This window comes from Rhinoraja longicauda, chromosome 13 (genome assembly GCF_053455715.1).
Source record: "Rhinoraja longicauda isolate Sanriku21f chromosome 13, sRhiLon1.1, whole genome shotgun sequence".
NCBI classification, from domain to species: Eukaryota; Metazoa; Chordata; class Chondrichthyes; order Rajiformes; family Arhynchobatidae; genus Rhinoraja; species Rhinoraja longicauda.
In genome coordinates, this window is record NC_135965.1 from 46,773,359 (window position 1) to 46,797,709 (window position 24,351).

The 24,351-nt window shown below is 49.0% G+C and overlaps 1 protein-coding gene across 1 annotated transcript in view; it reads right to left on the minus strand.

Annotated features, from left to right (window-relative positions):
* The window catches only part of LOC144599092 (uncharacterized), a 54,516-nt gene that overhangs the window by 29,375 nt on the left and 790 nt on the right, over positions 1-24,351 (minus strand). Inside the window, exons 2-6 of the mRNA XM_078409812.1 lie at positions 22,665-22,725; positions 19,712-21,557; positions 10,682-10,744; positions 10,527-10,561; positions 9,641-9,705 (exon numbers count right to left, since the gene is read on the minus strand). Coding sequence (XP_078265938.1) covers positions 9,641-9,705; positions 10,527-10,561; positions 10,682-10,744; positions 19,712-21,557; positions 22,665-22,725 — 2,070 coding nt within the window. The remainder of the gene's footprint in view (positions 1-9,640; positions 9,706-10,526; positions 10,562-10,681; positions 10,745-19,711; positions 21,558-22,664; positions 22,726-24,351) is intronic.

Consider the following 24,351-nt stretch of genomic DNA (forward strand, 5'->3'; position numbering starts at 1 on the left):
GAGAACGTACAAACTCCTTACAGTGCAGCACCCGTAGTCAGGATCGAACCTGAGTCTCATGTTGAGCAGACTGTTCAAGTCAGCAATCTTCTGGGTGGGAAATTGCAACCTTCACGTGGTCCACCCTGTTTCAACTAATGCAATCAACCTGATGTGCTCAATCTAATAGATGTAGTGTTTTGGTGTCACTTTTGACAATGGTGGGACTGACCGTATAATGAAAGAATGGGTTGACTGGGCTTGTATTCGCAGGAATTTAGGAGGATGAGAGGGGATCTTATAGAATAGAAATATATAAAATTCTTAGACGATTGGACAGGCTAGATGTAGGAAAAATGTTCCCGATGTTGGGAGAGTTCAGAACCAGGGGTCACAGTTTAAGAATAAGGGATAGGTCATTTAGGCCTGAGATGAGGAAAAACATTTTCACCCGGAGAGGTGTGCATCTGTGGAATTCTCTGCCACAGAAGGCAATGGAGGCCAATTCACTGGATATTTTGAAGAGAGTTAGATTTAGCTCTTAGGGCTAAGGGAATCAAGTGATATGGGGGAAAAAGCAAGAACAGGTGCCGAGAGGCAGCAGATCTACCAACTGCTGGTTAAACATCAAACATTCTACCTGCATGAATAGTGCTCAATCTTAAAGCAGGCAAAGTGTACATGGTACAATCAAAACAGGCTACATCAATAAAATTGGTGCGCATGTGATTTTTGGATTAATAGGAAAAATAGGTTCAGGACAAACTTTGGCATGTAGCAAGCCAAGTTTGCCGATTTAATTCGTTGTACAATATCAAAACACAGTAATATTTAAAGTTAAAGAACAGTTTGCAGGTAATTGTGGACAGAGTTAATGACATGTAGAATCAAAAGAGTGTTTTTTCATGCCATAATTTACAATTAAGAGTTAAAACCAGCAGAAATTTTTCATATTTTCAAATATGAAAATAGGTCAGATTTGAACTTGATTTGTAGCATTCTAATCATTAACACCATATAACAGTTCAGGTGGAATGTGATCCGTAGGCCAGAACCATAGAAGTTGGGAAAGGAAAACTCATTCAAGACAGTGCCAAAGAAATTGAGACTATTAAATAATCGATAAAGTCAAATAAAGGTTTTTCTGCAACTTAATACTGTCCCTTGATTTTGTTGTTTCAACTTACAGTATTTCACAAAGTCAGCTTGAAAATCCTTTTGGTTTCCAATGAAAGATCTGCCTCGTTCAGTCCCCACCACAAATATATCTTTCTCATAAACGATAATACATGCCACTTCAGCTTTTGACTTCGCAATTTCCTGGCACTGAAAAGGAAACAAGTCAAACCAACTCTTTTTGTTTTAAACTGAAAATGTACAAAAAAACGCACGCTAAAGAAAACAACTTTTGTTAAACACTTTCTGCACATCAGAAGTCACACTAAAAATAAATTATAATCAATGGACAATCAATAGTCTTAATCAGTTACAGCTGAGCAGCATCCAAAAATATGCCTAAAATTTAATAAAATGCCAAAAATATCATAGACCAGGCAAAATCTAAAATTCAACCATTTTATTGCAAATAAATGAATTGTTACATTTAAATGCAAGACGTTTACCTCTCTTTTATTTAAAAAAACAACTTCGTTAAAAATTGGAGCTAGTATTATTATTTTTTTTACATCCCACGGAAGTCCTTAGATTTTTTGCCACCTTAGGGTGGCTATCACTAACTGCACTAATTGTAGTTGTAGTTTTAGTTGTTTCTTTTTTTTTCCTGCACTCTTTTAACCTTTTATATATTGATTTTATTTTTAGATTCAATTTTTATTATTATGTTATTACTCAGAATTTATATACTTTTGGGAGATATTTCCGGGAGACATTCCACGTAGTACAAAAGATCAACCACCCTTCATTCAAGAAAAATGTTGTAGTTCGGGTGCCAGGCCATTTGCTTTATTATAGATTATTTATCGGTTAAGTGTGCCTGTGGAGGAGGTCAGTCAGGTAGGATGGGGCCAGGTTATGGAGGGCTTTGTAGGTCATGAGGAGGATTTTGTACTGGATTCTCTGGGGGATGGGGAGCCAGTGGAGCTTGTAAAGGACGGGGGTGATATGGTCACGGATCGGGGAGTGGGTGAGTAGACAGGCAGCGGAGTTTTGAATGTATTGAAGTTTATTGATGATTTTTGAGGGTGAGCCATAGAGGAGGCTGTTGCAGTAGTCCAGACGGGAGGTGATGAAGGCGTGGATGAGGGTTTCTGCAGCTGTGGAGGAGATGGACGGACGGAGACGGGCGATGTTTTTGAGGTGGAAGAAGGCTGTCTTGGTGATGTGTTTGTCGAAGGAGAGGGTTTGATCAAAGATGATTCCAAGATTCCGGATGTGAGGGGAGGTGGATACTGGGAGACCATCAATATTGAGGATGAAGTTTTGGGTTACATACATATATATATGTAAATAAATAAGCGGTACATGATAGCGCAGTAATTTGAACGAAACTTGACACTGCACTCCACAGGCGAATGATGAGCAAGGTGCCCTGAAAATTGTTGCGCTATCGTGTACCGCTTTGGCTGTATTTCGGGAACATACATATGATCTATATATATATATTTATACACACACACATATGATACTCACACACATACACACACAGGACACATATACATACACACATATGACACATACATACACACATATCATACATATACACACACACAACTATCTACAGAAGTTCTTTGACGACTCAGCCATCGTCAGCCTCATAACAGGCGACGATGACAGGGCGTACAGAGAACTGATCAAGGAATTAGTGCACTGGTGCCGGCAGAACCGCCTCCGGATCAACGCGGGGAAAACCAGGGTGATCATGGTGGATTTCCACAGGCGCAGCCACGTTCCCCCAACACCGGTGAACATCCAGGGAATGGACATCGGGAGGGTGGACTCTTTTCAGTACCTGGGTGTTTACCTTGTAGTGAGTCCAAAACGAGCGTTATTATTCAAAGGTCTTTATTCGTAGGTAACCGTAACAAACTGCAACTGCTTACTTTGGACACACACTACTTAACTAGCCAATACAATCTAATCTCATCTCTCCAGCTGGTCGCCAGACACAACTATACCTCGCGCTCCCGCATCTCGTGACTCGTTAGCCCAACCGAGGGTTCGAGACCCCCCCGCTAATCCGTATGTCCCTACATGACCCCCCCCCCCCCAGAACCCTCGAAACCGTACCTCACGGGTGCCCGGACCTCCCTCCCGGAACGCGTACGGAGAGGGGAAACCGATACCGCCAATGTGACGGGAGGCGGGGAGGTCGCCGCCGCCGGAGGCGATGGAGTGGCCCCGGAAGCGGAGGGCGTAGGCGACGGAGAGCGCTTGATCGGGAACGGGGGCCCGGGCCCAACCATAGGAGGCGGGGGGCTGAAGGGTGGCAAACAAGGCGCCGCTGGCAGCACCAGGGGGGCGGCCATAGGCCGGCCCCTGCGCGGCGGCTGGGCCACCGACACAGGGAGGTCCTGGTCCAAATGGGCCGGCTTCAGCCGGGATACGGAAACGAGTTCCTGGCGATTACCCACCTGTAAGGTAAAAGTGACAGCCCCTCTCTTCAGTACCTGAAACGGGCCCTGATAAACCGGCTGAAGAGGGGGGGCGGTGGGAATCTTTCCGAAGGAACACGAAATCACAGTCCCGCAAGTCCGACGGGACGTGGACGGCCGCGCCTCCGTGCCAGGAGGCCGGGACTGGAGCCAGAGAACCTACCCGTGCCCGGAGGGAACACAACACCGACGTAACGGGTGGTGGCAAAGCGGGGGCGGAAGGGAGGATGTCACCTGGTACCCGCAGGGGCGAACCGTAGACAAGCTCGGCCGAGGATGTGCCTAGCTCGGCCTTCGGGGCAGTATGAATGCCGAGGAGGACCCAAGGCAGCTGGTCAGCCCAATCGTGGCCGGTCAGTCGGGCACAGAGGGATGCCTTAAGCTGCCGATGGAAGCGCTCAACCATCCCGTTGGATTGGGGATGGTAGGCGGTGGTCTGCTGTAAGCGAGACCCATACAACTGTGCCAGCGCGGCCCAGAGGGACGAGGTGAACTGGGCTCCCCGATCCGTGGTGATGATAGCCGGTACGCCGAAACGGGCCACCCAATGCAACGCCATGGCCCGTGCACAGGAGGCCGCCGAGGTGTCCGACAATAGGAGCGCCTCCGGCCAACGTGTAAACCGATCCACCACCGTCAGGAGATGAGTATAATCCCTGGAATAGGGCAATGGACCCACCAAATCCACGTGGATGTGGAAAAAACGGACTGGGGGAACCTCGAAACTCTGGTATGGGGGCTGGACATGGCGATGAACTTGAGGTTTGGCACGGAATACAGGCCCGTTCCCAGGCCGCCACCTGCTTCCGCAGGCCGTGCCAGACAAACCGGGCGGCCACCATGGCCAAAGTCGCCCTGATGGACGGATGTGCCAGGCCGTGAATGGCCTCAAAAACCTTACGCCGCAGGGCGGCAGGCACCACCGGGCGAGGGCGTGAAAGGGAAACGTCACACCACAACTTGGTACCTGTGGGGCCATACCCCACCTGCTCCAAACGCAGTCCCGAGGCATCAGCAACAGTATTAAGCCTACCCGCAATATGACGGACATCGGTGGTAAACTCCGAAATTAGGGTGAGGTGCCGCTGCTGGCGAGCTGACCACGGATCAGAAACCTTAGCAAAAGCGAATGTCAGAGGTTTGTGATCCGTGTAGGCCACGAAAGAACGGCCTTCCAAAAAATAGCGGAAGTGGCGGACTGCTAAATAGAGGGCCAGAGGCTCCCTATCAAATGCACTATATTTGAACTCGGCTCGCGAGAGCTGCCGGCTGAAAAACGCCAGGGGCTGCCATTGACCTTCGACCTGCTGCTCCAAAACCCCACCCACCGCCACGTCTGAGGCGTCCACCGTCAGCGCCGTGGGGGCGGAGGAGCGCGGGTGCACCAGCATGGTGGCGTTGGCGAGGGCCTGTTTGACCGCGACAAAAGCCGTCTCTGCAGATGCGGACCATACCAACTCTGCAGGGTTACCCGCGAGGCATAGAAAAAGGGGGCGCATGACCCGAGCTGCTGCAGGCACGAACCGGTGATAAAAGTTCACCATGCCCACGAATTCCTGCAAACCCTTGATGGTAGTAGGACGTGGAAAAGAGCGGACCGCCTCCACCTTAGCTGGCAAAGGACTGTCACCGGCCGATGTAACCCGGTGACCCAAAAAATCTACCACCGACAGGCCGAATTGGCATTTGTCCGGGTGCAGAATCAGGCCGTGGTCCTGCAGCCTCTGGAATATAGTGCGGAGGTGGACTAAGTGCTCCTGGACCGAACGGCTGGCAATCAAAATGTCATCGAGATAAATAAACACGAACGGCAAACCTCGAGCCACACGGTCCATGAGACGCTGAAATGCCTGAGCTACGTTTTTAAGGCCGAAAGGCATGCGCAGCCACTCAAACAATCCGAACGGAGTAATGGTAGCCGTCTTTGGGATGTCCGGCGGATGGACCGGGATCTGATGATACCCCCGCACCAGATCGATCTTCGAAAAAATTGTAGCCCCCTCCAGGCCTGGCAGACTGCGAAATAGCGGCCGAGCCATCGCTCTCCCGGCCGCTCCCCCGACTGCCGCTGGGCCTCGAGACACGATTGACCGAGTCGTCCCGGGTGTGCCGCTCCCTGACGAGCACGTCGGCTTTCTCGGCGAACGTTTCCGGGTCGTCAAACGAGACGTCGGCCAACACCAGCCTGACGTCCTGGGGTAACTTCTCTCGAAATGCCGCCTCGAACATCATGCACGGCTGATGGTTGCCCACCAAGGTCAGCATTTCCGTCATCAACTCGGACGGCAGCCGCTGCCCCAACGCTGGTAGATGGAGCAGCCTCAGAGCCCGCTGGTTCTGGCTCCAGCCGAATTTCTTCAGTAGGAGCCTCTTGAGCCCCACGTACTGCTCCGTTTGGGGTGGACTGGTCAGATATTGACTGACCCTCGCCGCCACCTCCGCCTGCAGACAGCTCACGAGGTGGTGGAATTTCTCCAGTTCACTATCCACCTTTTTAATATGGAACTGCGACTCCGCCTGTACAAACCACAGGTGCGGCTGATGGGCCCAGAACGGTGGTAGGTGAACATTCTGCGTGTTCTTCGCGTTCGGGTCACCAATGTAGTGAGTCCAAAACGAGCGTTATTGTTCAAAGGTCTTTATTCGTAGGTAACCGTAACAAACTGCAACTGCTTACTTTGGACACACACTACTTAACTAGCCAATACAATCTAATCTCATCTCTCCAGCTGGTCGCCAGACATAACTATACCTCGCGCTCCCGCATCTCGTGACTCGTTAGCCCAACCGAGGGTTCGAGACCCCCCCGCTAATCCGTATGTCCCTACATGCTTAACAATAAACTTGACTGGACCGAAAATATCAATGCACTGGACAAAAAGGGCCAGACCAGACTTTTCCTGCTGAGGAGACTCAGGTCCTTTGGAGTGCAGGGGGCACTCCTAAGGACCTTCTACAACACTGTGGTGGTATCAGCCATTTTCTATGGAGTGGTCTGCTGGAGCAGCAGCATCTCAGCAGAGGAGGGGGAGAGACTGGACAAGCTGATCAGGAAGGCCAGCTCTGTCCTGGGTTGCCCGCTCGACTCAGTACAGGCGTGAAAGAGAGGAGGATGATGGCAAAGATAACATCTTTGCTGGACAATGACTCCCACCCCATGCAGGACACTGTCTCTTCACTGAGTAGCTCCTTCAGTGACAGACTCCTTCACCCCAAGTGTGTGAAGGAGATATCGGAGGTCCTTCCTTCCCGCTGATGTGAGACTGCACAATCAGCGCTATTCCCAGCAGACCATTCAACAGACCAGTTAACAGTAAAAAAAAAACAGTAAATGATGACAATTACCCTTATCTTTATTTTTAATGAATGTCTCTTGCTATCACTTTGCTGCTGTAACTGCACATTTCCCCGGTGTAGGACAAATAAAGGAATATATTATTATTATTATTATAAAGTTTTAAAAATCGCGCATGTGCAGTTGGAGCTCCATTGATCTGGTACTTACGCAAGATGGCCGCCACATCCGCGCGTGCGCAGAACAAACGCGTCTGCACCTGCGCAGTTGGGGCCCGTTGAGCAGGGCTCGGCCGCCTGTTTTGTGGGCACGGGAGAGCCAGGCCTGGTGCCGAGGGAAGCATGGGCGAGCCGGAAGTGGGCCAAGGGGAAACATGGCAGCAGCAGCGGCAGTGAGAACGGGCTTGCTGGAGGTGGATTACGATTCATTCTTCCATTTTTATTAGCCAGCGACTTTACACACCCTTCTGCAAGAATGGTTTCCCTCAGCCTAACTTACTAATTGACATCCTGCCTCCCAGGAGCTGAATGGCGACACCCGAGCCACTGGATGATTCATTGGCCCGTCAATCGCAGGACCACTCGACAAGTTTGGTTTACATGAAAACCACCACCTTGGGACCGCTGCAATGCAGGTTTTACCAACCTCGCGCGAAGCCATAAAGGTTACAAACAACTCAGCATTGAATATTGCAAACGCATTTTAAAAAAAAGTTACGTTAAGTTATAGCGGGAAAAAAGCCTATAGGGGATTGCACGGCAGGCGAGGTCACGACCCCTGACCCGTACTGTTGCCAGGCAATGCCTACTGGGGGGCAAGCCGTGTACTACAGGCAATCACTTACTATGGCTGACAATGCAGCCCCTCTTTGCTTATTCTTTTTCTATTTTATGCTTGGAATAACTTTTGCTGTGGAACAATTAGTCAGTCCTAATTTGAGAGGGTGTTGCAGTTGAATGTTGCGGCTTCACTCGTCTTCACCCATCAGTGCGTCTCCAGGTCCCTCCCGGTGCTCTGAGTGTCCTGACACCTCTCCCCTTTCCTACGCTCCTTCAGGCTTGGCGCCCCTGCTCCGCACCTCGCTTCCTGCAGCTCTTCAGCCCCTTGCCATGCCTGCTGGCCCTCTAACCCCTCTCCCTGCTCGCCATCTCCGTCAGCCGGGCTCCGCTTCCATTTGACCGGGCTCCGCTTCCTCCTCGTCCTCTTTCACTGCTTACTCCTCCGTCGAGCACAGCTCCCTGGGCCCTTCGCCTTCAGGCCCTGGCGGGTCGCCAACCTCCAGCACTTTGCTGTTTCTGCCCCTGCAGACCTCCAGGCCTCTTGGCTCAGGTTCTTCCCACTGCTCCTCTCCCCGCACCTCCTCCTCATTCACTTCTTCCCCCGCCGACCGGTCGGCGGCCCTCTGCTTCTCGGCTTTGCTCTCCAGCCTCCCTTCCCGGCCGCATTTCCCCATCTCCCGTCGGCTTTCCAGATGTGTTCCCAGCTGCCTCTTGTGTCTGTGGGCTTGACAGGCCTTCTCCTGATTCCTCCAGCTTCTTCCTCATTTACAGCACAAAAATTGACCATTTTGGCAGAAGAATGCAAGTGTTGCATGTGTTGCCAGTGTAAGTCGGCCATGTGTTGCCAGCTTCCTCTGCCGGATCCTCGAGCTTCTTCCTCATTTTTACAGCACAAAAATTGGCCTTTTGGCGGCTTTTTAAAGGTAAGAATGTTCGTGTTGGTAGTGTATGCTGGAAGCTGCCATGTCCTCCAGATGGCTTGAACGACTGGTGCGTCACGCCCTTTGACCTTGCATGCAACCCCCCTTTTAGGTAAGGTCGTGAGGTCAAGTGCGTGATGCACGGAGTCGTTCAAGCCATCTGGAGGACATGGCAGCTTCCAGCATACACTACCAACACGAACATTCTTACCTTTAAAAAGCCGCCAAAAGGCCATTTTTTGTGCTGTAAAAATGAGGAAGAAGCTCGAGGAGAAGGGCTAGAAGCAGCTGGGAAGTCGTCTGGCCAGCCGGCGGGAGAAGGGGGAAATGCAGCCGGGAAGAGAGGCAGGTGAGCATGGCCGAGAAGCAGAGGTCCACCGACTGGGGGAAGAGGAAGAAGCGGAGGAGGAGGAGGAAAGGAGGGGGGTTGAGCAAGCTGGGAGAGCAGCGGAAAGAACCCGAGCCGAGGGGCCTGGAGGGTCTGCAGGGGCAGAAGCAGTGAGCGCTGGACGTGGGCAACCCGCCGGAGCCTGAGGGCGAAGGGCCCAGGGAGATGTGCTAGACAGCTTTGGAGGAGGAGGCAGTGGAAGGCGAGGAGCGGAGTGTTGTCCCGAAGAGGAGGAGGGAGAGGAGCCGGGGAGAGGCCAATCAGCAGCGGAGGCCGAGCAGCAGCGAGAGCTGGGCTGGGCGCTGGGAGCCGAGACAGAGGACCAGGCCACGGCTCTGCTTGGCGGCCCCAGCCTCGAGGTGTTGAGCACCGGCCAAGTGGAAGCAGAGCCCGGCTGACGGAGATGGCGAGCGGGGAGAAGGGCTGGGGGGCCAGCAGGAGTGAGGGAACGGAGAGAGGTGTCGGGACATTCAGAGCGCCGGGAGGGAACCGGAGACGCGCTGATGGGAGAAGACCAGCCGGACCGCTGCACTGAAAGCCATATTGTTATTTGAACATAAAATAATACTAAAAACAGTATTTTTTAAATTTCCCCTATGTCGGTTGCTTTATTATGGTAGAAGTGTAAACGCAAATTATTGAACAAAACAGGGTGGGGGTAAACTTACTTTTGAGAAGTTGCCAGGTGTAAACGGGACGAAGGTTGGGAACCCCTGCCCTAGTGAGTGCTTGTCTGCAGTGCACCAAAATAACTGCAGATGCTGGTACAAATCAAAGGTATAGCGGCAAGTTGTGTAGGAGAGTCTGAAGGGTCTCGACCTCGAAACGTCACCCATTCCTTCTCTCCTAGATGCTGCCTGACCCTCTGAGTTACTCCAGCATTTTGTGATACCTCCTGTCTGCAGTACACGGCGTGCCCTCCAGGCGGCATTGCGTGGCAACAGCGCGGGTCAGAGGGCGAGACCTCACCTGCTGTGCAACCACTCAATTGATTCGTGTATCCTGCCGCCAAACGGTATCAAGCCTACACTTGGAAGAAAATGTTGTGAGACTGTATTGCAATGAATTCGCAGAGTTCTTCACTCATAGGCTGGTGTGCAAGGCCCCATCGGACATCCTTTGCACCACCTCGCCCAGGATTCACAGCAACTGGGACCTCAACGCCTGTCGCCTCATCGCCCTTTCTCCCGTCATGCAACGACCCTCTGTGGCTCCGGTTTCAACATACTAGGAGCATGGAGAACCAGCTGGGAACAGCATCGCGACCTCAATTCACTGTCGCACCCAACACCACAACCCCACCCAGCTCGGACATGCCCCGCAAAGAGTGGGTCGCCCTAAACTGGCTCCGCACAGGGGTCGGCCGGTTCAACGCCAACATGCATCGTTGGGGGTTGCGTCCATCAGCAGCCTGCTTGTGTGGAGCAGACCAGCAAACAGCGCAGCACGTCATTTTCGACTGCACTGACTGTCCCCCTGGTGGAGGGGTAGACCTCACGGCCCTTGACGACAGCACATTGGATTGCACTGGCTACAGCGCCTGGAGGGCGTTACATAATTTCTGCTGCCTCAGAAGCAATGCAATCCACCTTAAATTTCAACCATGTGCAATTTGAAGTAGGGGAGCCATGGCTCCAAGTTATTTATTTTCCGTGGCGAGGATGCGGTGGCGAAGGTGGTATCTATCCCTCCCTCCGGCCCTGCAGTACAGGCCGCCGCCAGCCGCGGAGCCACAGCGCGTCCGGCCGTCCGTCCGCCCGCCCGCTCAGCCGCTACGACAGGGAAACACAAACAGGCAGCCGCCCCCGAACACTGCGCCTTAACCCAATCAATGTTGTACCGTCCGCACACGCAGCGGAGAGAGAGAGAAACAAACACGCGAGGCGATGTTGGTATTTGGCTCGAGCTGACGGGTTCATGAAGAAAACGCAGAAGACCAGTCGCAGGAAAAGTGGCGGCGCCAAAAATCAGCCGCCGATGGAAAATTCTAGAAAGGAAAGAAATAATAAGGGGGGGCGCGGCTTCAATCATCAGTCACAATGTCATTGCACGGCTCTCAGTTACCTCAACTCGAGATAATATTCGTGCTTTAAAATAATCACCCGAGATATATATATAAAGCCCAGTAGATGCCGCCACAAGTCCCGACTCTTCCCTTCAGCCGGTGTCAAGTTCGCACGCACGCTGCCACAGTGCATGCCGGGTAATGTAGTCCGATTGGGGTTTTGGGCCCGTTTAGCGCCTCCATCCAATGAGCTACACAAACTACAATCTCCAGAATGCTGCACGGTTAACCCATGGACTGCCCAAGGCTGACGGGAAGAGTCGGGACGAAACTCCGGCAGCGGAACCTTGGCTTGACCTGTGGCGGCATCTACTGGGCTTTTTAATTTGGGTGATTATTTTAAAGCACGAATATTATCTCGAGTTGAGGTAACTGAGAGCCGTGCAATGACATTGTGACTGATCATCGAATCCACGCCCCCTCTCCCCCCCCCCCCCTCTATTTTTTTTTCCTTTCTAGAATTTTCTATCGGGGCCTGAAGGGGGATTTTTGGCGCGCGAGCGCCGCCACTTCTCCTGCGACTGGTCTTGTGCGTTTTCTTCACAAACCCGTCAGCTCCGGCCAAATACCAGCATGGCCTCGCGTGTTTGTTTCTCTCTCTCCGCTGCGTGTGCGGGCGGTACATTGACTGTACCCCAGAACCATCCCTGCTTGGAATCCTTGGAATATAAAATCTGGTGCTGATAGTATATCTATTAAACTGTTGCTTGCAAACACAACATTTTAAATCTGCAACTGCATGCATGAGGAACTGCACGTTTATAACCCGACGGCGGTGGTTGGTGCAGCATCGACAAGACTAGGTTAAGCCAGGGGCTGTGTTTGGGCTCCATTTATGTGGCTTCGCTGCTGGCGGCGGCCTGGACTGCAGCGGCTGGAGGGAGGGACAGTGGCTCGGTTGGAGCTTTGGTGTCGCCATTCAGCTCCTGGGAGGCAGGGTGTCAATTAGTAAGTTAGGCTGAGGGAAAAGTTGAGTAGAGGAGCAAAGATGTCCTTCTACAGTTGTACAGGGCCCTGGTGAGACCGTACCTGGAGTACTGTGTGCAGTTTTGGTCTCCAAATTTGAGGAAGGATATTCTTGCTATTGATGGCGTGCAGCGCAGGTTTACTAGGTTAATTCCCGGAATGGCGGGACTATCATATGTTGAAAGACTGGAGCGACTAGGCTTGTATACACTGGAATTTAGAAGGATGAGAGGGGATCTTATCGAAACGTATAAGATTATTAAGGGGTTGGACACGTTAGAGGCAGGAAACATGTTTCCAATGTTGGGGGAGTCCAGAACCAGGGGCCACAGTTTAAGAATAAGGGGTAGGCCATTTAGAACTGAGATGCGGAAAAGCTTTTTCAGTCAGAGAGTTGTAAATCTGTGGAATTCTCTGCCTCAGAAGGCAGTGGAGGCCAATTCTCTGAATGCATTCAAGAGAGAGCTAGATAGAGCTCTTAAGGATAGCGGAGTCAGGGGGTATGGGGAGAAGGCAGGAACGGGGTACTGATTGAGAATGATCAGCCATGATCACATTGAATGGCGGTGCTGGCTCGAAGGGCCGACTGGCCTCCTCCTGCACCTATTGTCTATTGAATTACATAACGCGGTCAATTAATTACGGAATGCGCTTTGTATTATGCAGGTTGCATCGGTTGTAAAGGATGCTGCTTGTGAACTGTGCTGCAAAGATGATAAGAATGTGTAGGAAGCGATGTACTAAAGATGCTGATAGAAAAAGAAAGGCCTTGCTCTTAATCAAAAACTAGAACTGATCAAATGCTATGAAAGAAACTAAAATGTGCAGAAACATTTCTTCTGTTCAAACTATCCAGTCCCTTATTTTGAGATAGGACATACAGCCAGGGAAAGTATGTGCATCTTCCCTATCAAGCCTTGAGAATTTTGTAAAAGATTTGGTCCTTCCCATTAGCAGGACAACATAGCATTCAGTCTATTTTGTCTTGGCATGCATCTTTTTGAAGGCTCGTCTCGGGTAAAGGCACCACTGGGAGGATTTCCAGTACATGTGAATAATGGTGTTGCTTGTGTCAAATGATTAATGTTGTGTTGTCCTGAGGCCTCTGGTTTGTTGAAGAGCACTGGATTTCTAATCTTTACAATGGATTCAGAGGTTTTAGTTACCACTAATGTTTGTGCATTAGCACTATTCATATTGTCTCGGAAAGGATAGATCTTTAGTTTTTGATTTGCAAAGATTGGATTTTGTTAAGAGTTTGGTTTAGTTTAGGGCCACTGAGGCATAATTAGTACAAGTGCAGTTGGTTGCAACTTTTTTGTCAGTACAAGTTTTCTTCTCAAAGCAGCACGGTCGCAAACAACCAAATCCCTGAAGTGAAAAAGACTATGACTACTACTATTACTCCAACTGTTGCAGATAAACAGAAGGATCTGGCCCTTAACTCCATATTGAGCGAAATGCCCTTTTCACCTGAAATGTTTGTTCTCACAATTTTGTTCTGTACAGGTCCTCCCCACCTTACAAGCGCCTCTACTTGTGTAAAGTCTGTACATATAATTGTGTGCTTAGGAGACTTTTAGGGAATATCAATCATCCAAAGTGGGTTTCTCAGTCATAATTTTATGATACAGAAACATTTCACATGGTCCATAGTATCTGTGCTGCCTTGCTACCAGATCGGTCGTTTACCTGTTGCTTGCAATTTTTCTTCTACACAGTATATTTATTTAGTTCCTTTCTGAAGGTTGCAACTGAACCTATCTCCACAATGCTTGCTGGACATGTGTTTCAGATTCCAGCCACACTGCAATTTTTGAAAAAGATTTTGTGTCATGACCCAATTAATTCTCTTCCCCTTTTATTTTATATCTCTAGTTCTTGATCTCCTCCAGTGGGCACTGTGGCTAATTATTCACTTTATCCAGATCCCTCACCAATTTACTTGGCTCTACAGAAACTTCTCTTGGCCTTCTCCAAAGAAAACATTTCCAGCATCTCTAATTTATCCTTGTAACTGGGCTCTCAACTGAGGAACCATTCTTATAAATCTCTTGTGGCCCTCTCAACCGCATCCACATCATAAGATGACTAGAATTGAACATAATATTCAAACTGAGTCCAGAGCTTTACAAAGGTTTAGTTTAGTTTAGAGATACACCACGGAAACAGTTCCTTCAGCCCACCGAGTCCGTGCCGACGAGCGATCCCCGCACATTAACACTATTCTACACACACACGGGACAATTTACACTTATACCAAGTATACAAACCCAAGCCAATTAACCTACAGACCTGTACGTCTTTGGAGTGTGGGAGGAAACCGAAGATCTCGGAGAAAACCCACACGGTCACGGGGAGAACGTACAAACTCCGTACAGACGGCGCCCGTAGTCAGGATGGAACCCGTGTCTCTTTCAGAAGGAGAAAATGAAAAAGTGTCCAAGGTGGAAAAAGCTAGACAGCTGAGAGAACAAGTAAATGACCTGTTCAGCAAGAAATTTGGTAATGTTTTGATATAAATGCTTAAACGTTAGTACCGTTGCTCACACCATAATTGAATTAGATGCTGTTTTTTTTCAGAAGACATGAAAGCAGATAGAAGTGATCTTTCTTGCAGGTGAAGATCTCACTAGCGCTTGGAGAGAGAGAGAGAGGAGCAGCCCCCACAAGGGGCGGCACTCCTTCACTGGACCCTCTTAACACCCTCCCCCTCCCCGTGCTCTCGCTCTCACCCGCTGCTCCCTCTACCCCAACTCTCTCCCCCCTCTCTCTCTCCCCCCTCTTTCTCTCTCCCCAGTCTCCCGCCTCACTCTCTCCCCCTCCCTCTCTCTACCCATCCCTCTCTCTACCCCTCCCTCTCTCTACCCCTCCCTCTCTCTACCCCCTCTTTCTCTCTCCCCCCTCTTTCTCTCTCCCCTCTTTCTCTCCCCCCTCTTTCTCTCTCCCCAGTCTCCCGCCTCACTCTCTCCCCCTCCCTCTCTCTACCCATCCCTCTCTCTACCCCTCCCTCTCTCTCCCCTCTCTCTCCCCTCTCTCTCTCTCTCTCTCTCCCCTCTCTCTCTCTCTCTCTCCCCTCTCTCTCTCCCCTCTCTCTCTCTCCCCTCTCTCTCTCTCCCAGCGCCAGTGCGATCTGCGTCGCTCCATTCTCTTCCCCGGCCCCATCTCCCTCTAGCGCAGCAAAATAACAACAAACACAAGTGTTGTGGTTGTTGTTCAGAAGCCCAGCATCCCCGGGGTGAGCTGCGGCAGCGAGGAGGGAAGTTTCCTTGGGTTTGTTGTTTGTGAGGGGACGCTGTGATCTCTCGCCTTGTCCCGGCTCTGGTTTGGTGGCGATCCGCTCTCCGGTGAACCTTCGCCGGCAGCTTCTGGCTCCAGTCACCGCCGCTGCCGCTGCGGTTCCATGTCTCCGGGACAAGTTAAGGGGTTGGACACGTTAGAGGCAGGAAACATGTTCCCAATGTTGGGGGAGTCCAGAACAAGGGGCCACAGTTTAAGAATAAGGGGTAGGCCATTTAGAACTGAGATGAGGAAAAACTTTTTTAGTCAGAGAGTTGTGAATCTGTGGAATTCTCTGCCTCAGAGGGCAGTGGAGGCCAATTCTCTGCATACATTCAAGAGAGAGCTGTATAGAGCTCTTAAGGATAGCGGAGTCAGGGGGTATGGGGAGAAGGCAGGAACGGGGTACTGATTGGGAATGATCAGCCATGATCATATTGAATGGCGGTGCTGGCTCGAAGGGCCGAATGGCCTCCTCCTGCACCTATTGTCTATTGTTAAAGAGTCGGGGAGAGTTGAGGGTGAACTTGCCGCATAAAGCACAAAAAACTACAAAATCATCGTAGTTTTTACTAATTAACCATATATACACCAAATTAACAGTTTTGACAACAGTATTTTCTTACCTATAGAGAAAAACTGAAAAAAGAAACATCAATGTTTGCTGGATTTTGGTCCTTGAAATAGGATTTTTGGACCTTGCAAGTCATTGATTTTTTTTGCTGTTCCATGTGTACGAACCCTGCAAAAAGCTGGAGTAACTCAGCGGGACAAGCAGCATCTCTGGAGAGAAGGAATGGGTAGCGTTTTGGGTCAAGACCCTTCTTCAGACCGGTTAGGGATAAGGCAAACGAGAGATATAGATGGTGATGTGGAGAGATATCGAACAATGAATGAAAGATATGCAAAAAAGTAACAATGATAAAGTGGTACAGAAAACAATTAAGGTACAGTGAAACTCGATTTACCATACAGTCATACTTGAAAAAGCAACAAGACGCACAACTACATAAAAGTCAACATAAACATCCACCACAGTGGATTCCCCACATTCCTCACTGTGATGGAAGGCAATAAAGACAAATCTTCACTCTTTATTCTCCCGCAGTCGGGGCAGTTGAACCATCCACAGACGGGGCGATCGAAGCCCCCACATCAGGGCGATCGAAGCTCCTGCGATTGGGCGGTCAAAGCTCCAGCGGCTTGGAGCTCCCGAAGTCGATGCCCGACAGGGACCGCCAGCTCCACGATGTTAAGTCCGCAGGCTCCCGCGGTGGGAGCTCGCAAGGTTGATCCCCAGCAAGACACTGCCAGCTCCACGATGTTCGGCCGCAGTGCAAACGGACACACGACACAGAAAAAAATCGCATCTCCGTCGAGTTAGGGGATGCTAAAGAGTTTCCCCCACCCCCCACATAATACAAAGCTAAAGAACACTAAAACATACATTTAACTACAAACTAAAAAAAACACCAGAAGAAAAAGGATGAGACAGTCTGTTGGCAAGGCTGCCATTGTAGCACCACCCGGTGACTGCAATGATATCTGTACACTGTGAATGGCTCGATTGTAATCATGTATTGCCCTTCCGCTAACTTATTAGCACGCAACAAAAGCTTTTCACTGAACCTCGGTACACGTGACAATAAAAGAAACTCAAATAAACTAACGTGGCAACGTTTCCAGGATTTCTGTATCCTCTTCTGTAGCTTCCTCTGGCAGCTCATTTCAGATACTGACTACCCTCTGAGTAAAGAGGTTGCCCAGGTTGCCCCTGATCTCCCTCTTAAACCTCTTCCCTCTCACCTTAATCCTGTGCCCTGTAGTTTTAGAATCTTCTATCCTGGGGAAAAGACTGTGAGTGTTCACTTTATCCATGCCCCTCATGATCTTGTACACCTCAATAAGGTCACCCCTCAGCCTCCTACACTCCAAAGATAAATGTCCCAGCCTGCCCACCCTCTCCCTGCAACTCGAGCCCACAAGCCCAGGTAACATCCTGGTGAATCTCTTCTGCATCCTTTTCAACTTAACAACATCCTTCCTGTAATTGGGCGACCTGATCTGCCCGTGGTGCTCCAGGTGTGGTCTCACTCATCTCCTCCAACTGATTCTGATCATGTTTTAAACCATGTAGTATGTGATGTTACTCCCTAAGATAGTATTAAAATTACTTGTTAATTCCTGCATTTCTTTCCCCCTCCCCTCTCCACATCCTAGTCGTTCTACTGGTTCCACTGTTCGCATCCTTGTATCCCTCTCATTAGCACATCTTCCCCAGCCAACATTGGAGCATTGTGGGCTCCACCCTTCTGGGGGTCATCTGTTTGCCAGCCCTGTTTTGTTCTAAACATCCCTGTCTCTCAGTCTGAAGGTCTCTCAGACCCGAGACGTCGCCCATTGTTTCTCTCCAGAGATGCTGCCTGTCCCGCTCAGTTACTCCAGCATTTTGTGTCTATCTTCAAAATGATTTGTTATTTTCTTGAAAACTGATCAGTTTAATCGAAACCTGCTTTTTCTTTCCATAAAAGAGTGATTTGTAAAGTCTCCATTCATGCCACAGTAGAGTGGATGTAAAGATTATTTGAAATAGTAGAATTATTAGATAAAATATAGCAAAGAACTTGCAGGGTTCCTTGCGATGGAAAGCCATGGTTTCTGTTTGAGAAAGTGGTGGGATGACATTGTCTACACTTGATGTCTGGGCAGAGGTGGAGATGAATTCTGGATTAGGGGTCTGTCCACATGCTGTTTTAGAGGCGTATTGAGTAAGATTCACTGAAGCAAAGGCCAGGCAGAGATTCTGCGTTGTGCTAGTAAGGGGCTTCACTCCCTGGGTTGTGGTCAGAGACGTGGACCAAGCCGCTGTGGACCAAGCTGCAGGGTTCCCAGTTGTCACATTGGCAGTTGTAAAGATCCTTGTTGTGGCTGCACCTGTAGAGCCTCTGGTTGGTGAAACTTCAGGTGTGCTCGTTGGTTCAGGAGTAGTTGGGGTGGTTAGTACAGTGGTCACAGGTGTGGTGGTGGGTTGTGTGGTAGTTAGAGTGGTCACTGGTGTGGTGGTGGGTTGTGTGGTAGTTAGTACAGTCGTCACTACAGGTGTGGTGGTGGGTTGTGTGGTGGTTAGTACAGTGGTCACAGGTGTGGTGGTGGGTTGTGTGGTAGTTAGTAGACTGGTCACAGGTGTGATGGTGGGTTGTGTGGTAGTTAGTACAGTGGTCACAGGTGTGGTGGTGGGTTGTGTGGTAGTTAGTACAGTGGTCACAGGTGTGGTGGGTTCTGTGGTAGTTAGTACAGTGGTCACAGGTATGGTGGTGGATTCTGTGGTAGTTAGTACAGTCGTCACTACAGGTGTGGTGGTGGGTTGTGTGGTGGTTAGTACAGTGGTCACAGGTATGGTGGTGGGTTCTGTGGTAGTTAGTACAGTGGTCACAGGTGTGGTGGTGGGTTGTGTGGTAGTTAGTACAGTGGTCACAGGTGTGGTGGTGGGTTCTGTGGTAGTTAGTACAGTGGTCACAGGTATGGTGGTGGGTTGTGTGGTAGTTAGTACAGTGGTCACAAGTGTGGTGGTGGGTTCTGTGGTAGTTAGTACAGTGGTCACAGGTGTGGTGGTGGGTTGTGGTGGTTAGTACAGTGGTCACAGGTGTGGTGGTGGGTTGTGTGGTGGTTAGTACAGTGGTCACTGCAGGTGTGGTGGGTTGTGTGGTAGTTAGTACAGTGGTCACAGGTGTGGTGGTGGGTTGTGTGGTAGTTAGTACAGTGGTCACAGGTGTGGTGGGTTGTGTGGTAGTTAGTACAGAGATCACAGGTGTGGTGGTGGGTTCTGTGGTAGTTAGGACAGTGGTCACAGGTGTGGTGGTGGGTTCTGTGGTAGTTAGTACAGTGGTCACAGGTGTGGTGGTGGGTTCTGTGGTAGTTAGTACAGTCGTCACTACAGGTGTGGTGGTGGGTTGTGTGGTGGTTAGTACAGTAGTCACAGGTGTGGTGGTGGGTTCTGTGGTAGTTAGTACAGTGGTCACAGGTGTGGTGGTGGGTTGTGTGGTAGTTAGTACAGTGGTCACAGGTGTGGTGGTGGGTTCTGTGGTAGTACAGTGGTCACAGGTATGGTGGTGGGTTGTGTGGTAGTTAGTACAGTGGTCACAGGTGTGGTGGTGGGTTCTGTGGTAGTTAGTACAGTGGTCACAGGTGTGGTGGTGGGTTCTGTGGTAGTTAGTACAGTGGTCACAGGTGTGGTGGTGGGATCTGTGGTAGTTAGTACAGTCGTCACAGGTGTGGTGGTGGGTTCTGTGGTAGTTAGTACAGTGGTCACAGGTGTGGTGGTGGGTTCTGTGGTAGTTAGTACAGTCGTCACTACAGGTGTGGTGGTGGGTTGTGTGGTTGTTAGTACAGTAGTCACAGGTGTGGTGGTGGGTTCTGTGGTAGTTAGTACAGTGGTCACAGGTGTGGTGGGTTGTGTGGTAGTTAGTACAGTGGTCACAGGTGTGGTGGTGGGTTCTGTGGTAGTTAGTACAGTGGTCACAGGTATGGTGGTGGGTTGTGTGGTAGTTAGTACAGTGGTCACAGGTGTGGTGGGTTCTGTGGTAGTTATTACAGTGGTCACAGGTGTGGTGGTGGGTTCTGTGGTAGTTAGTACAGTGGTCACAGGTGTGGTGGTGGGTTCTGTGGTAGTTAGTACAGTCGTCACTACAGGTGTGGTGGTGGGTTGTGTGGTGGTTAGTACAGTAGTCACAGGTGTGGTGGTGGGTTCTGTGGTAGTTAGTACAGTGATCACTACAGGTGTGGTGGTGGATGGTGTGCTGGTGCTGGTAGTTAGTACAGTGGTCACTACAGGCGTTGAGACGTGTGTGATGGTGGGTTGTCGCGGTGGTTCTGTTGACAGTTTTGTTGTGTGTGTGGGAACGTGTGGAGCGGTGGTTGGGGCTGTTGTGCTCACACAGATCAGGTCATCATCGCTTGCATCAATAATAGTCGTGTGGACATTAGCAGCACTGAGACACGGCAACTTGCTGGCGGACCTCACTTTGCGAGTGTTCCGTTTGATCCAATCTCTGAGATATTTCAGCTGACAGTCACAAACAAAATGATTATTACACAGTTTGAGTCCAGAGGAAGATAGCGAGGTCAAATTGTCAAAGGCTCCATTAGGTATATTAGACAAAAGGTTATTAGCAAGATTCAGCTTCCTCAATTGAGATAAATCTTTAAAAGCATCCTTGTGCAGTACACTGATATTGTTTTCTTGGAGATAAAGTTCCCTCAACTGTGAGAGGCCACTGAAAGTTTTTTTTCCAATAAACGTGATCTGGTTCTTGTTCAGTAGCAGCTTCGACAGGCCGGACGGTTTACTGAAGATGTCATCAGGAAGAGCAAGGAATTGGTTTTCAGCCAAATAAAGTTCTTTGAGGGCTGGCATTGATGAAAATAAATTGCCAGGAAGATGTGAGAGCATGTTGGAGTCTAGTTTCAGGCGAGTTAACTTTGTCAAATTGATCAACAGCTCCTCAGGAACTTCTGTGATCAAGTTCTTTCCCACGTACAACTTTTCCAACTTATTAAGTTTTGAAAAAATGTCAAATGGGAGCTGTGAAATTTTATTATTTGCCAAAGACAGCTCAGTTAATTCTGGGAGATTGTCAAAAATACCAACTGGGAGATGAGTGATCTGATTTTCGTAAAGTTTGAGACTTTTGAGTTGAGCGAGCTTGTGAAATGTTTGTGGTGATAGATGGTGTATCTTGTTTGTCGCCATGTGCAGTTTCTGCAGCCGTGAAAGCTGGTCAAAGATTCCATCTGGCAACTCCCTGATTCTGTTTCCAAACAACCGTAATTCCTCTAAATTGAAAAGTTTATCAAATAATCCCTTTTCTAGTTTCTTGATCTTGTTTGTCGAGAGGTAAAGATACATCAGCTGTGGAAGGTGGTCAAAGACCCCAACATCCAGTGTTTCCAGTGGGCTGCTTGCAATGTCAAGGGTTATCAGATTTGTCAATGCATCCAAGGCTCCAACTTCTATCGTACTTAACAGATTGTTATCGAAGTCCATCCTGTTAAGTGACATTGGATAATCCTTCAATACGCCAGCCCCCAGTGTGGAAACGTTGGTTTTTATGATGTGCATTTCAGTTGTGTTAAACGGGATGTGTGCTGGCATCTCTGTCATGGATTCTCCGCTGCACACGAAGGCCTTAGACTTGAACACACAATCCCGAGAGCAAATTGCGCAAACACAGAGCTGTGTTAAAACAACACACAGGACATAGTTGGAAGACATTATCCTGTAAAGTTAAATAAAACAACAAAACTTTAAAAATCATAAATACTTCACATTTATACACTGGACAGCTAATAGAATAAAAATTCACAATTTAATTTTTAATCAGATTTTAAAAATCCAGATAAAGATTAAATATATTAGCCTCGCATGTAGGGAATGGATGCAGAAGTGTGATAACATAGAACTAGTGTGAATGGGTGATCGATGGTTGGCATGGACTCGATGGGCCGAAAGGCCTGTTTCCATGATGTAACTCTCAAACTAAAGCTTAAAGCTAAAACAAAAAAAGCTGCACACAATACAGTAAACGTGGCCTCGCCAAAGATTTATAAAGCTACAACATGATTCTTATACTCAATGCCCCGACTGATGAAAGCCCGGCTGCCGTATGCCTTGTTGACCACTCTATCTACCTTGTTGTACCGGGCCCTGGTGAGACCGCACCTGGAGTACTGTGTGCAGTTTTGGTCTCCAAATTTGAGGAAGGATATTCTTGCTATGGAGGGCGTGCAGCGTAGGTTCACTAGGTTAATTCCCGGAATGGCGGGACTGTCGTATGTTGAAAGGCTGGAGCGATTGGGCTTGTATACACTGGAATTTAGAAGGATGAGGGGGGATCTTATTGAAACATATAAGATAATTAGGGGATTGGACACATTAGGGGCAGATAACATGTTCCCAATGTTGGGGGAGTCCAGAACAAGGGGCCACAGTTTGAGAATAAGGGGTAGGCCATTTAGAACGGAGATGAGGAAGAACTTTTTCAGTCAGAGGGTGGTGAAGGTGTGGAATTCTCTGCCTCAGAAGGCAGTGGAGGCCAGTTCGTTGGATGCTTTCAAGAGAGAGCTGGATAGAGCTCTTAAGGATAGCGGAGTGAGGGGGTATGGGGAGAAGGCAGGAACGGGGTACTGATTGAGAGTGATCAGCCATGATCGCATTGAATGGCGGTGCTGGCTCGAAGGGCTGAATGGCCTACTCCTGCACCTATTGTCTATTGTCTATTGTCTATTGTCTATCTACTTGTGTTGCCAGTTTCACAGAGTTATAGACTTGGTCCCTGAGATCCCACTGTACATCAATGGTGTTCAAGATCTTGCTGTTAACACACCTTGGACTTCTTGTCCTCTCTGTCTGACAGTTCTTATCAAAGCCCGCACAGGTAGCTCCCCCTGTATGAAGTATAATAAGGATAAGTCGTTTAACTTCATACAGAGTTCTTTATTAGCCATAAGAATCGGAGACTGCGAACATAGCCTCTCTCACACCTTCCAGCATCCTTATCATACTGTCCCAACCACGTACGCGCTAGAATACAAGCGCTAGATCACATTCCATAGGTCAGTACAAAAACCTGACGTGGATCAGGAATATAGTGAGTGATCTACACCCCCTCCCAAGTCCCTGCACATGTCCTCTTGGCTCTTACGCTGCACTCATTCCCCGGGCAAATGTCTTTCAACCCAACGGCTTTGTGCTTCATCAGATGCAGAATAGAAGAAAGAGAGAGATCTCCATGATCAATCGGACACAGGGGAGCCATTAGTGCACCATTGGCATCTTCCCCAGTGTCATTTCAAAGTGTTCCAACTGGTAGATTTGTAAAGGTTGTCAGTGTGGGCAAGTGTAGACTGGGATGAGGAAGTGTGAGTACTTTCAGGCACATTACTGGACGTACCCATTCACCCATCACTTTCCACACTAACAACATCTAAAAGGGCAATTTGTCGTTTTCTTGGTAACAATAACTATGCATAAAATAAATGCTGAAGTTACAAACCACGGGAATTAATATTCATGTAGCCTACATTTATAAATAGTATTAAATATACAATTAATGAGATTTAAGTTAACACCTTAGGATCCTTTTCAATTCAAACCCACATTTATCCTACATTCAAGCTGAAGCTCAAAAGTCGGCGATTTATAATTGTTTTAAACAACAATTGGTACATTATAGACAATAGGTGCAGGAGTAGGCCAGTCGGCCCTTCGAGCCAGCACCGCCATTCAATGTGATCATGGCTGATCATTCACAATCAGTAGCCCGTTACTGCCTTCTCCCCATACCCCCTGACTCCGCTATCCTTCAGAGCTCTATCTAGCTCTCTCTTGAATGCATTCAGAGAATTGGCCTCCACTGCCTTCTGAAGCAGAGAATTCCATTGAATTTCAACTCTCTGACTGAAAAGGGTTTTTCCTCATCTCCGTTCTAAATGGCCTACCCCTTATTCTTAAACTGTGGGCCCCTTGTTCTGGACTCCCCCAACATTGGGAACATGTTTCCTCCCTCTAACGTGTCCAACCCCTTAATAATCATATGTTTCGATAACATCCCCTCTCATCCTTCTAAATTTCAGTGTATACAAGCCTGGTCGCTCCAGTCTTTCAACATATGACAGTCCCGCCATTCCGGGAATTAACCTAGTAAACCTACGCTACACGCCCTCAATAGCAAGAATATCCTTCCTCAAATTTGGAGACCAAAACTGCACACAGTACTCCAGGTGCGGTCTCACTAGGGCCCTGTACAACTGCAGAAGGACCTCTTTGCTCCTATACTCAACTCCTCTTGTTATGAAGTCCAACATTCCATTGGCTTTCTTCACTGCCTGCTGTACCTGCATGCTTCCTTTCAGTGACTGATGCACTAGGACACCCAGATCTCGTTGTACGTGCCCTGTTCATAAAATGACACCATTCAGATAATAATCTGCCTTCCTATTCTTACCACCAAAGTGGATAACCTCACACTTATCCACATTAAAGTGCATCTGCCATGCATCCGCCCACTCACA